This window comes from Danio rerio, chromosome 2 (genome assembly GCF_049306965.1).
Source record: "Danio rerio strain Tuebingen ecotype United States chromosome 2, GRCz12tu, whole genome shotgun sequence".
Lineage (NCBI taxonomy): Eukaryota > Metazoa > Chordata > Actinopteri > Cypriniformes > Danionidae > Danio > Danio rerio.
The window spans coordinates 37,404,929-37,422,294 of NC_133177.1; the positions used below are offsets into that span (position 1 = coordinate 37,404,929).

A 17,366-nucleotide genomic window follows, 5' to 3' on the forward strand; every position below is an offset into this window, starting at 1 on the left:
GTAACTCATACACATTTATAGGCTGTTATAAAAAATATGCATTTTTAGAATAATGACTTTATAAAATATGACGACAGACATTCAAAGCTTAATTCTAATATCTTAATAGAAGCTTTAAATGTAAATATGACGTGGCAATATGACATCTTATATGAGAACAGTCAGATTGACTGCTATGGCCATTCTTATTTAAGATATCGGGTAGTTCCAGTGTTAAACAATCCCATGCAAAGTCTCATGGAAACTACACATTCAATATCATTAGTTGTGCCAACAAAAAATATTTATGTTGTCCCAATACAAAACAATTAAGTTAACTAATTGAAAGTAATATAAATAAACAGTAAAAAAAATCAGAAGTGTTTTATTTATTAAATAAAACAATGATTATTTCTTATAAACATATTTTAACAATCCAGACTCATTGGAAACATGCGCCTCAAGCTACATAAAACAAATTGTTCTGGTTTCTTTACGTTGCACATTTTAAAAACAAATACACTAGATAGTGCTGTCTACATTAACATTACTTGATGTGCATATTGTTATACATTTCAGATACAACTCCATGCCCAGGAGAAAGCAGCGCTTATTGTACAGATCACCAAGCAAACCACTGACCTAAAACCTTCCCTATACCCAACCCATAACAAACTGTTGAGAAAAGTGAATTTTTGCTCTAGGCCCACCTCCATCCCGCCCCCGGTTCCGCCTCTGCTTCACCTCCCTCCTGGACTGCAGTGGGACTGTCTGTTACAGTCACCAGTGATCTAGCTACTGCGGATTGCTGGAGAACTATAACTCTTCCACCAAATGGACTACAAATCACAGCATGCACCGCGCACACACACTGGTTTCTAATCTTGTCTGATTGCACTCACAGCTAAAGCTGCTCAAGCACTGATTACACAGACTATTTATACACCACATTTGCTCACATGTAACTTTATGTAGCATTTTTATTTCCTTGACTAGCCATGTTTTTTGATTCTTGTGTTTTATGTTATCTACTCCTAACCTTGTTCCGAGTTTATCTACCCTTTCTTGTGTTTTGACTACTTGCCTGTTTATTGACAAAGACTTCTGGATTATCTGTATGTACCCCATTGCTCCTCAATTTTAATCATATACTTTTATCATGATTTTACCGCGCTTCAATGGTCGCTGACAGAGTCAGTGATTAAGCAAACTGACCATGTCAGAAAAGTTGTTCATATGGAGATGTTTGTTTTGTGGTATATATTTGTTTGATGTTATGCAAAGAACAGCATGAAAATAATTCTTTATTTGTCAATAATATATTCCTTGTAGCATTTGTTTTACCTAGAAACTGCAGTCAGTAAATTTTTCAGTTTCACCAAAATTTAGACTTATACACAAATTTCCAAATAGCGTGTATTGCATTTTCATACTAGTCATTTAAACAAGCAGTTACATGATTTAAAAAAAAAAAAAATATATATATATTTTTCATGTTATAATATTTGAATACTTCCACAGCCTTCAGCTTAACCTACCTGACTCTATGAAGTCTTGGTTGAGGTTGATCCAGGATTCTTTGCTCTTACGCAGACTCTCCTCCATGGCTTTGATGTCTGCAAAAGGGCAGTTACAATCAGGGAACTTTGTGGAGCAGCGGCACCAGCAGTCATTGTTACGGCACAGTAGTTCGCCCTCCGAATTACACGCCACATAACTGAGGGCCGCCTCCACAAAACGATTTCGCAGGAACTCAGGAAGCACATCCTGAAGACCTGCGTGTGTGGGAAGAGAGAGAAAAATCTGTTTATTGTCATGTTAGACGCGGTGAGCTAATCTAAGATTTGATTTCAAGACAAAACACTTTTTTTGCTGCTGCTAGGTAGGTAAACAAGTATAGAATGGTGTTTAGATGTGATATAGCCTCATATGTTTGCCCAACATCTGAAATCGGTTTCTAGATCTGCCATTCTTGTATGCTAAAAAGAAAATCAATCCCTGAATCATATGACACCATTATGAACCCACCCATCATCTGTCCTCTGGCTCTCCTCTCTTCTCTCCTCACTCTCTCTACCCACTTAACTCTCCAAGTAATATGTTTTCTATTTTAAGTCTCCATTTAGAACAATATAATATCACAGTGGCATGAGGTGAACCTCTGAAATGATGAAGCAAAGTGCCCTTTTAGCATGGCAAATCTGTATTTTTTTTCCGTTCCATTAGATATTGTGTGCTTTACCTCACAATATCAACAAGCCTATCTATCTATGTACATTTTCTTTCTTATGATTATTGGCTAGCTATTATTAGTAGCCATCATTTGAATAATGTGCATGTGTATATGGCTTTTAATTTCTTTTTATGTGTTCTGCAAATAAGTGATTAAATCAAATTAAAAATAAATATTAATAAATAGATTAATTACAATGTACCAAAAATGTAACAAACCCTGTCTTGGAAAGAAGCCCAAGGTTGTATTTATTTGGATAAAATATAATAATGAATAAAAATAAATAAATAATAATACTGTAACAAATTATGGCAAATAATATATATATAATATATAGCTTCCAGGAGGCATCTAAAACAAATGCCGGAACTACTCCGAGCTCCTCCCGGGTGAAAGAGCTCCTCACCCTATCCATAAGGGTGTGCCCTGCCACCCTTCAAAGGAAACTAATTTCGGCTGCTTGTATCTAAGATCTTGTCCTTTTGACCATGACCATTGGTAAGAGTAGGAACGTAGATTGACCGGTAAATCAAGAGCTTTTCCTTTTAGCTCAGATCCTTCTTTACCACAACTGACCAATATATAGACTGCATTACTGCTGCTGCTGCACCAATCTGCCTGTCAATCCCACGTTTCATCCTTTCCTCTCTAGTGAACAAAAATCAAGATACTTGAACTCCTCCACCTGGGGTAAAGACTTTCCTCCAACCTGGAGATGGCAATCCACCTTTTTCCGGTGGAACACCATGGCCTCAAACTTGGAGGTGCTGAATCTCCTCCCAGCTGCTTCACACTCGGCAGCAAACCGCCCCAGTGCATGCTGAAGGTCCATGTTCGATGAAGCCAACAGAACAACATTGTCTGTGCATAACAGGGATGAAATCCTGTGGTCGCTGAACCGGACCCCCTCCAGCCCAAGGCAGCACTTTGAAATTCTGTCCATAAAAATTATGAACAGAATTGGTAACAAGGGGCAGCCCTGCTGTAGTCCATTGTGCACTAAACAGTTATATTACAGTATTATACAATACAATTCATTGCTTTGAAATCTGAATCAACAAGTCAATATAATGCTGACATGTTTATATACAGTACATGCTGATATATTTTTATTATTGTTAAAATTACAGCATCAAATTAATAGTTTTATATCTGTCATTGTTTAAAAAATATATTTTTATTTTACCTATTCTTATCTTCTATACTTTCTTTTTTTAAAGTTAATTTTCAGACCATTAGTGAACATTGATGCAGTTCAGAGCTTATAAGGGTCGCAGGTATTCTCAGTCCTCACTGCTCAGCACAAAATACATCCTTCACAAATCTATCTTTTAAATTCATATTTTAATAGGAAGCTATACAATATTCTATATGTGCATATACATTAGATTAGTCAGTACTGGAGCCAAATCTAGAGCTTAACAAAATTACTTCGGTCCAAAAACTAGTACACCCACATTTTTATGTAATAGAAAAATATTAAATACAAATCTAAAAAAAGAGGAAAAATCAATAGAAACAAAATAATAATAATAATAATAATTTTAGTTGAAAATGTTTAGGTTGTAATAGTTAAAAAATAGCTTGAATTTAATTTTATTATTTTTCAATTTTTAAATATGTTTGGTGACTAAAATATTATTTTAATAAATACATCTGTTTAATAAATCTGTTTTGTTTAAATGCACCAAAATTCATTGCTTATATTCACTGGGAAATGGATATACATATTCATTTTCAAAATGCGATGTGCACAATCATGCTGAGTACTGAACATTTTAATCACAACTTGACTTGAAGTGATAAAACAGATGTTTAAACCACTTGTAACCATGTAGGCTGGCCCTTATCTCATTAATGAGTTTTCTAAATAGTTTCTAAACCTCTGCCTCCCAGTCAAAAAACTGCAAAAATGGAGACACATTGCTGTTGTTTCACAGTCCTGACTTGTCTGTGCAATGCAGGACAGGCTGAGTCGGGAAGCCGACAGCATGTAAAGTGGGTCAGAGAGACAGGCAGCTCTAACAACATCAGTGATAGGAGTCCTATTTGGGACGGAGAGGTCTGCTATGTCAGCGCAGTAATGGGGTAATGGGATGAATAAAGACCAACAATCTCTGTGGCAAGGTCATTCAGCCGTAAACCTCTGTCATGAACTGCAGGCACGCTGCAGACAGGGAATCAATGCGCCAATTGCAGAATTCTACCGCCCGATTAGGTGTTTTGATAGCAGGCAATGGAGGAATTGACATTTGCCCGGAAAACTAATTATTGATTATTTGAGTGATTTTGGACAAGCGTTACAAGAGGGTACAGTTGTATACAGGGTACAACATTAATTGTTTGCCACATTTGCCCGAGAGAAGTCAAATTTTAAAAAGACTACATTACCATGTTGAAAACAGTTGAAAACAAAAATAATGACATGCTACTATTCACACATTTAAGTTATGTGTGCTTTTAATGTAATAGTAGTATTATTATTATTATTATTATTATTATTATTATTATTATTATTATTATTATTATTGAATCTCTATTTAAGAGCTTTTTAGTATTTGTATAATACTTATACAAAAAGTATTTTTACTGTACATGCTACAAGTTTTTTTCAACAATTTTGCATAAAAGGTAAATATTATATCTTCTACAACCGTTCTGCGGTTCTTAAATCTGATTGGCTGATAGCCGTATGAAAATTCTGCAAATAACAGCACCAGAACAGCCTCTTAACCCTTCCCCCTTGTGCATTACTCTGCCCACATAAAGCAAGTAGAAGACACTACAGTTTGACGAATATTGCTGCTGTTGGACAACATAATGTCCTTTTGGGGCTTTTTAGTCTAGAATGTAGCTGTTTAGATTGCAACTTTGCAGTTTATTTATAAGCATAGTGGCTATTTTTAAATATTAATAATTTCTAAGTGACAGCGCATTGGCAGCCATTACCCTGTCTTTGAGCAAAGACAGTTGATGATGTTTATTCACATCATCAAAGACCGCATAACAAGCCCTAAGACAAAAACAGAAAAATTTCAAACTACAGCTGATCAAATCATCATTAAACAGGTAAATGACTTTTTAAGTCGATCTTTTGCTTTTGTTTATTGTAGTGCTGTATTTATACCATAGTAACATAGTGATCTCCCGATTAAGACAGAGAAATTGTGGAAAATCTCTGTAGACTGATGGCATTTCATGCAGTTTAGCCTTGTAATCTTAAAATATGAGCAAAATTATCTGTTTTGTCATCACTTTAGACATTAAGCTAGAGAATCATTCAAATACTAAATCTAATCTAAAGTGACGTTAGTGAATGAGCAACGTCAGCCGCAGATGTGAAGGAATAGCATAAGAAAGTAGTTCTTTAAAGGGTTTTGCGACTCTCTGCGACTCTTTTTTTTTTATACACATGATTATGCTGTTGAACACACCAGTAGCAGTGTGATATGCCTGTTTATCATCACTGGTGGAATACTAAGTCACTCAGCTTGCGGCCTCGTAAAAACACACACCTCCCAGCAGTGCCGATATACAGCCACATCGCAGTGCTACTCGTGTGATATTGCTCATATATTTTATTTTATTTTAATAAAAAGTTTCATTAGAAACTTTTACTCACTTAAGTTTCATTTATTTATAATTTAAAAAAATCTACAAATAAAAATTAAAAAAAGTAAAAAAAAAAAAAAAAAGTATGCTGCTATTTCTTGCAAAGTTACCAGTCAAACGGCAACCTTTTTGAACCTTGGTTGTTAATAACATGGAGAAATCTATAGAGACATTTTGGAGAGCAGAACCCCTGTGTTCGGTTTTCTCGATGCGATCTCCTAAGGCCTTCTCATCAATACACACCTATGAATTACTTATGAAAGCATTCATAGCTGAATACATTAATCCAGCAGCCATTCCACAGCATAAGTGAAAGACTCAGATTTCACAGCCCAGCTGTGTCTGAACACCTGCTAATTATATTATCTGAGAAAACGCACTTCGATGCTTTTTGCAGGTCTGACATCCTTCAAGACGGAATCAATGCCTTTTGCCTTCATATTCAGTCTTTTTTATAATTCCCTTCCCGGTGTGAATATTTATGATGTGTTCCTCAGTATTTATTCGTGGGATTGTGAAAAACAAGAGACATAATTAGATGCAGTCTTCATCTTAAGCTTTGGCTTCTGCTGGGTGGAGAGCCAACCGTGTGGGGAGCCTCACAAAGGAGAATGACTTGGATGGCTTTCATAGCGGAGACAGTTAAATAGCTGCTCTCCTGCCCCCTCCTTCACAGCCTCAGCCTTTTAAAAGAGAATGAAGAGGAACATGAATTTTTCCTGTGGATTATTTCAGGCATCTATGGTATCGACGGCTTGATGTCCTAATTTTAAGGGGTCTAAATTCTGCTCTGCGAAACGAGTGAGCTTTGTTTGAAGTAGGGCTGGGCGATTTGGCAAGAGAAAGTTTGAGAACGGTTGTCAGATAATGTTTTTGGTTTTGGTTTATGCTTAACTAGCCAACCTAAAAGTGTAACTGCAACATCATTAAAGTAACATTGTTTATTAAAAAAATCTTGCAAAATCATATGGTTAAAGAATATTTTGCAGATAAAATTCTCAATGGTAAAAATATACAAATTACAATAGCACATTCACTTGCTAATTTTTATTGCAGAAAACACATATAATTTGAGGGGAAATGAAGAGTTCAGATGCAAAACCCTGTAAATCTGTCAGACCTCTTTTTTTGTGAATTAGCATTTCTATCAGGCTCCTATAATTAGGTTAAGACATTTAATTTCATAGATATTGAAATGATTTAGCTAGTAAATACAATAACCATTTTTCAAAATTGTCACTTTAGACAATTCTTTATTTTTTTTACAAGGTGGATTTTCTTTTGCGTCCAATCCCGCTAAATCCACTTTTTATTTACACTTTTTTTTTTTTTTTGCAAAAACCTTTAAATCCACTATTGGGACATTGTGATTAGTTAAAAAATCACTAAAGATGCAATTAGACATTATTTTTACCAAACATAAAACACATCACACAAACCATCTAAAATTTAAAATACATAAATCTGTCAAGTAAGTGGCGGTTCATTGCGCTTTGAATTAAACCATTCAGTGACAGTCAGACAGGCTCATCGAATTTATCGAACTCCATCTTTTAAAATACAAATCGAAAGTGGAATAAAACGGTCTCCTCATAAAAGCCAGCCTATCAGTGGGCCATTACATTGAAAACATTTTCGATTCGATTCTGATTGGTACTACGGAAATATCGGCTTTTGCTGTCAAAGGCAAGTGGCGTTTAGAGGCTTTTGTCAACAAACTGCTATTTCTAAATGGGCTGACGATGAGATTTAAATGACTTGAAGCAAAAATATTCATTGAACATGTACTACGTGCCTAAAGCATTCGCTCAATTTCATTAGCTCATTTTTGGTGAAAGTGGCATAAGCGGCTTTTGCATCTGAACTGCAAATGTACATAGTGAAAAGGCTAATACAAAAAGAAAAACTGACAGCTGGCCCAAATATTCAAATGAGACAAGATTAGTTGGTTGGTTGATTGATTGAGTGATTGATTGATTGATTGATTGATTGATTGATTGATTGATTGATTGATTAATTGATTTTGGGTGCAGTAAAATGGCTAATTGGATAGCATGATTTTCTCACAGCAAGAAGGCCACATGTTTAAGTCCTGGCTGGACCAGAAGGCTCTTATATGTGGAGTTTGCATGTTCTCTCTGTGTTTGCATGGGTTTCCTACGAGTGCTCCCCCACATTCCAAAGACATACAATATTTTTGAAATTAATAAACTAAATTGCCCATAGTGTGTGAATGGGAGAGTGTGGGTGTTTCCCCTGTGTAAAACAATTACCATAGAAATTGGCAGTCCATTCTGCCGTGGCAACCCTTGATGAACAGGAAATGAGCCGAAGGAAAATATTTGTTTTATTTTTTGCCAAAATTTGGATTGAAATAACCTTGCATTGTTATAGTGCAATAATGTAGGCTGTATTCCTTTTTTTGTCAAAAACAGATAATGCCATTTTTCTATGTCAGATTATGATGTCCTCTATGGCCTCTCAGATTTCTGGCCAGATTTTTTAAGCCTGTTTATTACATTTACATTTAGTCATTTACATTACATTTAGACTCCTCTGTCTAAAGTGACTTACAGGTGAGGAGGCATTCAGTAGTTCAACAAAAGAGGCAGTATACGCACAAGAAGTGCTAATTAAAAACTTGCAACACCACACTGTAAAAAATGCAGGGTACCACACAAATAATTCAGGTTGTCCCAACACAAATTAAGTAACTTAACACTTTTGACAAATTTATATGGTTTGAATATAAAAAAATAAGTTGTCCCATTGAAATCTCAAGAGTTGTGTTGTTTTAGCTCATTTTAAATAACTAGTTTGAACAAGCAATATTAAAAAAATAAAAATTTTTGATTGCATATTCTACACAAAATGCTCAGTGGTGGAATAATACAGTACAACACGTCCACTTTATAAATGTCTTCACAGAAAAATCTGCAAAAAAATGAGGGCAAATCTTGTGCAAACCAATGAAAAGTAAAAAAAAAGCCATGATCACACAATGGCTCAAAGAAAATGACAGCAGACCCCCGTATTTTGAGACATAAAATACTGGTTGACTGTGGAAAATATTGTGGAAAATTATTGTTTATCCAAATTTGTATCCAATTAACCAAGCATAGTAGGTTTAGAGTGCTATAATATACAGATTTGTCAAAAACAGATCATACCATTTTTATGTCAGATTTTGATATTCACCAAGATCACTAACCAAGACCTTATGCCCTACCACTGTTACTTCTGTCAAACATGACCTGTATGTACATAAAAATATAAAAGGAAATATGTGAAAACTTTCTCACTGAACAAAGTACATTCAGTTTCAAAAGTCACTCAAAATGACCAACTAAAGAAACCAAAACTAAAGAAAATAGCAGCACCTTTCAGTCATTCCCCACCACGCATTCATGAAATATCTACCATACAATATCAGTCTGTTACTGGGTTTTTTTCAGTATGCTGCACAGAATGTCCATTGCTTTTTCAATGTAACTATTCTTGCAGACATGTTTCGCCATTGTGATTTGGTTTTGTGTCTTTTGCAGTATTTTGTGCATGAAACTACATAAAAAAGTGGCGCTCTCTAGTCAAAAGAAGTTCACAAAAAGAGCATTATGTGTAAATGTTTTACAACTAGCAATATTAGTTACTTAGTTAAGACTTTATTAATCCCAAAAGGAAATTTACGTCACAACAGAGCTCACCATAAAATAAATGATAAGAAAAACTGCATTCCGTAATACATCTCCTAATTTCAAGCAGCAAAGTAGACACTACTCCTAATTATCTAGTTAAAATTTGACATAAATCATATATTATGACATTGATTATAAAATCTAATAATTGATGTATCGTTCCCGGAGCTGAAATAATCTGAAAGAGCTCTCACTAGCTTGTTCATATAGGTGTAAGACATGAATGTGCACGTGCATGCCAGATAGCTAAATGTTTATATAGGTGTAAGGCACACAGTATATGTACACATATATGTGTAAGACTTATATGTGCTCATGTACTGTATGCCAGTATGTTCATATGCATGTATGTTCATAAATAGTTAAGAATCAGAATCATTAGCCCCCCTGAATTATTAGCCCCCCCCCCCTTATTTTTTCTCGCAATTTCTGTTTAACGGAGAGACAATATTTTCAACATGTCTTAACATAGTTTTAATACCTCATTTCTAATAACTGATTTATTTTATCTTTGCCATGATGACAGTAAATAATATTTGACTAGATATTTTTCAAGACACTTCTATACAGCTTAAAGTGACATTTAAAGGCTTAACTAGGTTAATTAGGTTAACTAGGCAGGTTAGGGTATTTAGACAAGTTATTGTATAACGATGGTGTTCTGTAGACTATTAAAAACTATAGCTTAAAGGGACTAATAATTTTGACCTTAAAATGGTTCATAAAAAAATTAAAACTGCTTTTATTCTAGCTGAAATAAAACCAATAAGACTTTCTCCAGAAGAAAAAAAATATTATCAGATATGCTGTGAAAGTTTCCTTGCTCTGTTAAACATCATTTGGGAATTATTTAAAAAAGAAGAAAAAAAAATCAAAGGGGGGCTAATAATTCTGTCTTGCACCTATCTTCTTACATGTGCACATATATGTCTTACATTTATATGAACATGTAGGTGTCTGTCATATATGTGCACATAGATGTTTTACACCTACATGTTTACATATGAGAACATGTAGCTGTCTGGCATACATGTGCACACGTATGTCTTACACCAGACACCTGCATGTTAATATAGGTGTAAGACCTGGTGTAGACAGGTGAAAGTGTGGTATCAGTAGTGTTGAGCCTTTTATTTTATTTTTAGTTTAGGCTGAAGATATTTATGTGCTGTAAGAGACAAATCTCTAATGAATTAATGATCATGGAATATCGTGGAATTTTAAAAGGTAAATTCCAGTCAAAATAATATTTTTTGTTGTCCAAGATATCAAATATAAGGAATTTTTGATTGTCATTTTAAATGTTACTTTCCAATTATAAAAATGATTTTTTATAATGTTTGTTTTATCATATTTTAGCCCCTTTTTTCAGTTTATAGCAATCAACCAGCAATCCCTCAAATGCAGTCAACAGACTGTTTTAATACTGTTTTTTGACCAGCTTGACTGTTGTTCTGTTCATTATAGGTCATGTAAAGTAAACACTTTAGTCCGTAGAAGTCAGGGAGAAGTCACAGAATTTGACATCTGGATTAGAATGTAAACCCTGCCTAAGAATACAGAAAGTAAGCTGATACAAACATACACAAACTCTTCTCTCCAATTGTTCTCCTGCCTCCATTTCCTTTCCCAAGTACTCAGCAAAAGATAAGCCCTGGTGCCGAACCCTATGGCCAGCTCATTAAAGTAGTTACAAGAATCTGGGCAGCTGCAAACTTGCTTTAGGAGATGGCAGTATTAAGTGGGTTGACAATTTAAATGTCAGTGTCAAGATGGCAGCTGAAATTGGTGCAGGCCACGTGTATAATTAGCAACGGCTAGAGGCTTAAAATCTTCCTTTTTGCTCATTTCACTTCTGTTACTTTCTTTCTTTCATTTTTTTTTTTTTTTTTTTGCTCTGGCCACCTCTGACTTGTGGTGACACTGCTGTCACAAAAGTGTGAGATGAATTAATGCAAGTCTGCTGATAAGCATGGCTTTTTGAAGAAGATGCGTGTGTAATAGCAAGAGATGTGTTCATTAATGTGAGAATAGACTTTTTGACTCCTCATTACAGATTCTGACCGACTGGAAGTTTGCCTGATCTAATCTCTTTTTAGCTAGTTTTCTTTCTCCTTAGTGATATAGAAGAAAAAATAAACCTTCAAAATCAGTGGTAAAATCCAATCATCATAACTTGCTCAAAAGCATTCAATAGAGTGGTGCAGGGATGATGTTAAATCCTTGAAGAATAATTTGCTGCAGTTTCTTGTAAGATTTTCCTGTTTTTGGTTTTTAATAGTTCTTTTCAGTTAACATAACTCAACTATAATTGAAAGTTGCTTATTAGAAACATTTTCAGTATGTCTAATTTAATTTGTAAAATCTAAAATATTGTCAAATTAGGTTTAACTCGTGTGTTATATTAACCATGCGTTTAAAAAACCAATAAAGCCTGCATTTACTCAGTTCTGATTTTTTCTTTCATGTTGCACAGATCGGATATGGCCCATGTGCGTATAAGCAGGAAAAAATCACATGGATTCTGATTTACTCAAATCAGATTCAGGCTTTTTTCATAGGTGGAAATTTATTCAATGTGAGTCAGATCTGTAGTGTAAGCAGATAGATCGGATTTTCGCCTGTTAATGCGAGTCGTATGTCATTAAAAACCACAGCGATTGATGTGAACTCTGACACTTTCGTTTTGGAACAGAGTTCCAAACCTTAAATCACATACACGAGGACTAAAAAAGCTTTTATATTGTCATATAGCACACAAGTATTTAAGCATGTTAATGAGGGGGAGAGAGAGCTAGACAACATCCACATACATACATAACATACATAACATGCAAAAATCATGCCATGGACATCACATTAAGATGACTACTGGTTTAAAAAGGCCTAGATTAAAAGAAGATGGGCAAATGAGAACTTTTCCGTAATAAACTATAATAAAATAACTTGTCAAAACGAATTTAAAAAAAAAAGAAACCTTGCTAAAAGATTGAAAAGTGTGCTCTTTATTATTAGCTGTCAGTCAGCGCCTGCTCTTTTTTTTTTCTTCTGGTCATTCCGTTTTTGCCGTAACAATACCTTTAGCTAATATTTTTCTTAATTTTTGCAAAGTAGCACAGTCACAAAACCTGTCTATATGGCTTTTTAATAGTTTATTTTATTTAAAATATATGATATTATATGTCATCTTATCTTATGGCCACAGCCATATCAACCTGCAGCCCAAGACCAGAAAACTAGGTTGATGTTGGAAATGGTGGTAGTGAGGCCAGCAGAGGATGCTCAACCTGCGGTCTGTGTGAGTCCTAATGCCTTAGTAAAGTGAAGGGGACACTATACTGTCAGCCAATAGCTGGTGTGTGGTGAGCACACTGGCAACGTTGTCCTGTGGCTGCCTTCGCATCATTAATATGGATGCTGCGCACTGGTGGTGGAGAGAGCCCCCCCCCCCCCACCCCACCCCACCCTTCCCTCGTGATTATGAAGAGCTTTAAATGTATGGCCATACAAAATAAATGTGCTTTGTAAATACAAATTATATTGCATTACATATCTTTTTTTGGTAAGAATAACAAACTGTTATTATTATTTTTTATTTATTTGTATTTTATCTTTTTTTTAAATTGTTTTTCCTTTTTTACTCCTGGAACATTAATACTTTTGCACTGGTTTTGAAACGCTCCCAGTCATATATATATACATATCCCTTAGGGGGAAAAAAAGAAGAAGATGACACGCTGTACATCACCAGTACAGTTGACACAAGTAAGACCAGACGCAGCTGAGATGTTGTTCTTCGTAGGTTCAGAACAGCTGTCATACCTTTCAGATGGATCTTATTTTCGGGGCTGTGCACTAAGACGGAGCTGACGGAATCCAGGCTGTCGTAGTTACTGCATCCAAGAGGCCCCGTTCTGGTCTCCGTCACCTAGGAAACAAGGAGGTATTTTAATGCCTTATTATCGCGGAAATCATGCACCTGTTTGTTCCTCTTCAGAAGTGCTGGAGTGCTGAGCATATGCAGTTGTCTAAAACAAACCATCATGCCTGTGCAATAAGCCCGAGTCAATATCTAAATGTCACCAAAGCTCATTTCAGCATGTCACAGCTCTTCCAAAAAGTGCTCACTTCGCAGAGCGCTATTGAAATAGTAAATTGACTCTGGTGTTCGGTCCCAATGCATTATTAATTTCAAATCTGGAACGCAGTGAGCCTTGTGCAGTTGTGTTAACGGACACTGCTGTTAAATATAAGGAGACGTTTTTGTTTCGAAAATAATGTGTCTGACCTGACATTTCAAGTGGGACTTTTGGTACTTGGATTCTTCAGGATGCTTTTATTTTCTTTATTTTTTGGAGCCGGATTAAAAAAATAAAAATAAAGAAAAAAAGAGGTTGCATGAATGAGAATCCCTTGTAATATGTTCTGTAAATTGGTGGATAAATACATTAAGCACACTAAAAACAACAAATAAACAATATCAAAACAATAATATTTCAACAAAAATTTGTAGATGCAGTATATAAAGGGTGTGTGTGTTTTTTTTTTTTTTTTGAGTTCAATTCTCAAAGTATCTGGATTAATGATTGATGTGTTTAAGTAAAACTCACATGCTTTATTCTCTTAATAACCTCATATGAACATGAATGTTATCAATTAGATTGTAGAGCATGATTCTGTAAAGATGTAAAAATTGTTTGTTTATTTTCAGTTTTTTCACTTTAAAAGAAATGAAAAGAATTTATTTGTGTTATTTGAGGTTTTTGCATCTAAACTCTTTTTTTGGAAAAAAAATATATTAGATTGTTTTCCAGTAAAATAAAAACATCTGTTATTCTGACCAACTGTAATTTTGTTATAAGAAAGCACTAAAATAGTATTTCTCAACCATGTTCTTGGAGGACCACCAGCTCAGCACATTGTCTATTGCTGCATCCCAATTCAGATACTATCCATCCTAAATTGTATTTGAAGTTTATTTCCGGTAAAAATTCGAACCTAGGGCGTCTTTTAAAAAAGAGAAAACGGGCATGGGACGGTAGAAGAAGTTAGTTGGCATGTTGATTTTGCCTGTAATAACAAATTTGTACATAAGATACATTGTTAATCCAGAGAAACTTGGTCCAGAGAAGTGGATTTCAAATGGTATATACTGTAGTGTTATATATAAACTACAAGACCTCTTGAAAATTTTCAGCTTCTCTCTCTCTCTACACTGTGTGTGTTTGAGTGACTGAATATGACTGACTGTGGTAATGTATGATCTATAGCAAATGCGTCTGACTAGGGTCATTTTTCATATCACTAATCATTTCACACTTGATGTTTATTTTACTCAGTTCATAAAAATCGTGTCTGTTCAAAAAAACTAACAACTCGAAAATCTGACAGCTGTTTAAAGTCGTAAATATTGCAAACTGTCACAACAACATATTTACGGATTCAAATTATGTATAAAACATGTTTACCATTACATTGTTAAATTAAAATGTAATTTTCTTCACAAATCTTAACAAATCTACTTTAATTATGGCAAAAACAAACTTCAAACTAAACATTGACACTTTTGACGAGATGTAAAAAATCTTAACCTAAGAAATTTCATTCATTCATTTACAAATTTTCCTTCAGCTTAGACCCTTTATTCATCAGGGGTAGCCACAGCGAAATGAACCGCCAACTCATCCAGCATATGTTTTACACAGCGGATGGCCTTCCAGCTGCAACCCAGTACTAAGAAACATTCATACAGTACACACTCATTCACAAGCACTACACTTCTATTCACCTATACCACATGTCTTTGGACTGTGGGGGAAACAGGAACACTCAGAGGAAACTCAAGCAAACACAGAGAGAACATGCAAACTCCAAACAGAAATGCCAACTGATCCAGTCGGGACTCAAACCAGTGTCCTATTGCTGTGAGGCAACAGTGTTTACCACTGAGCCACCGTGTCACCCCAACCTATGAGTTTTACTAAGTAAAATTATCTTTTTTGTGTGTAGCAGGGGCGTCCAAACATGGTCCTAGAGGGCCGATGTCCTGCATATTTCAGTTCCAACCGCAATTAAACTAAACTGAACCTGCTTATGAAGCTCTTTCTTGGAATACTAAAACTTCCAGGCAGGTGTGTTGAATGTAGTTGTACAGTAGCTAAACTATGCAGGACACCGGCCCTCCAGGACTGAGTTTGGATACCCCTGGTGTACAGTAATATAAGAAAAAAGAAACAACTGTATTACAGTAATAATAATAACATGGTGTGCTCATTTAATCAGTAGCCTAGGTTTTTTTGTTTGTAGTTCACCAGATATTTTTATAAGTATGTAATAGATCTATAGCTGTTTTCTGAAGAGTTTTTTTTTTTTTTATCAGTTAATCGCTCTAAAAACGCTGTTCAAATACAAGCTTGTTTCCTGAGGGTGTAAACTGCTCTGATATACCTGAAATTTCTTGCAAATATTTCACCAGCACAAGCCATATTCTTCTATCAAATTGCGCCCTACCGCTTTGGAGGCTGAGCTGCCGCCTCTGCTTTAACAGCAGTTGTCTCAAAATTTGTGATTTTACACACCATTGTCAGGTCTTTTCTTTAAATGAAACCGCTAATCCAACGCTAATCCCCTTCTGAAAAATGCAAAGCATTTAAAACCATGTCCTCATAACACCACAATCACCAGTTAGGATATTTGACTTGTAATTACTTTATTTTCTTTTAGTCTAATGAGTAACTTCTATTTTTGTGCTGCTAGAATATTTTCAGCAGATGTTAAGGTGATTTCTTTCTGATCCGTAATGTTTCTGTATAGATAGTTAAGGTGTTTGTGTACTGTATGTGCCACTGTGTTCAACGCTGCATGTTTGATGTACTGTAAACTGTCAGTCATTAATGTGTTTTTTTTCTCTTTCTAATTAACAGTCCTTCCTAACTGTCACCATTTATTACCACATCAGTTTAAACTCAATCAGGCCGGCGCTAAACTGTAAACACTCTCAAAACGTAGCGATTACATGAAGTCTGTATGATGCTGATGACAGTTTTAGTGGGAGGGCATCGACATTTATCATCATACGTACGGGTAAACACTTTATTATGAAGAGAACTGCCATCTCTTTTCTGAAAAGTCGCACACATGGCCTCCTCCGCACCTCATCCCACTGCAGCATCTCATTAGATCACTTGTCATTTATGATTGCTTACTGCAGCTCAATTGCTCTGATCCCAATAGGACTCCAGGCTGTTTACCTCACGCACAAAACCAGACACTAATCCGTGTAACCGTCTTCACAAAACACGCATTCTTCATGAAGAAATCATTTCAATAAATCCTCCTTTTCCCCCCCATCAAGAATGAGGTCTTATAAAACTGAAAAGCTTATGTTGTTGCAGTTGTATTTTAGCTCTCTTTGTGTGTTTTAAATCTGAATAAATGTAAATATTGGACACGAATAGCTTCAAAAGTCATATTTATGATCAGAAAACGAAGACATTTTGATTCCCGAGTTTCTGAGTTGAACAGGCCATCAATGTTATACATGGCAGAGGAGGGAAACAATACTGCAGTGACTGCTTTATTAGTTTTTTGCTGCAACTTTGATATGTCTTGCCATAAGTTTGTGTATATAAAAATAATTATTCGATGCATATTGTTTGCAATTTAAAATGTATCAAGGGCATTTTTTTAGAGAATTGGCAGCAACAACACATGCCTTATGGATGAGAAATGATCATGCCTAGCAGGCTATGTAAGAATATATTCAGTCGGTGGTCTGAAACCAGCAGATTTAGACTGGTCTGGATTGGTCTGCTCTTAAATAAATAGTGGGAAATAGCTTGCGCTGA

General features: G+C 35.3%; 1 protein-coding gene and 1 long non-coding RNA gene across 3 annotated transcripts in view; one reads left to right on the forward strand and one right to left on the reverse strand.

Moving 5' to 3' along the window:
- The window catches only part of LOC141378377 (uncharacterized), a 299,553-nt gene that overhangs the window by 250,527 nt on the left and 31,660 nt on the right, over positions 1–17,366 (forward strand). The gene's annotated exons all lie outside the window — the stretch shown is intronic.
- The window catches only part of brinp2 (bone morphogenetic protein/retinoic acid inducible neural-specific 2), a 181,629-nt gene that overhangs the window by 56,993 nt on the left and 107,270 nt on the right, over positions 1–17,366 (reverse strand). The window contains 2 exon segments of the mRNA NM_001309831.2: positions 1,518–1,754; positions 13,342–13,447. Of these exon segments, the coding sequence (NP_001296760.2) occupies positions 1,518–1,754; positions 13,342–13,447 (343 nt within the window).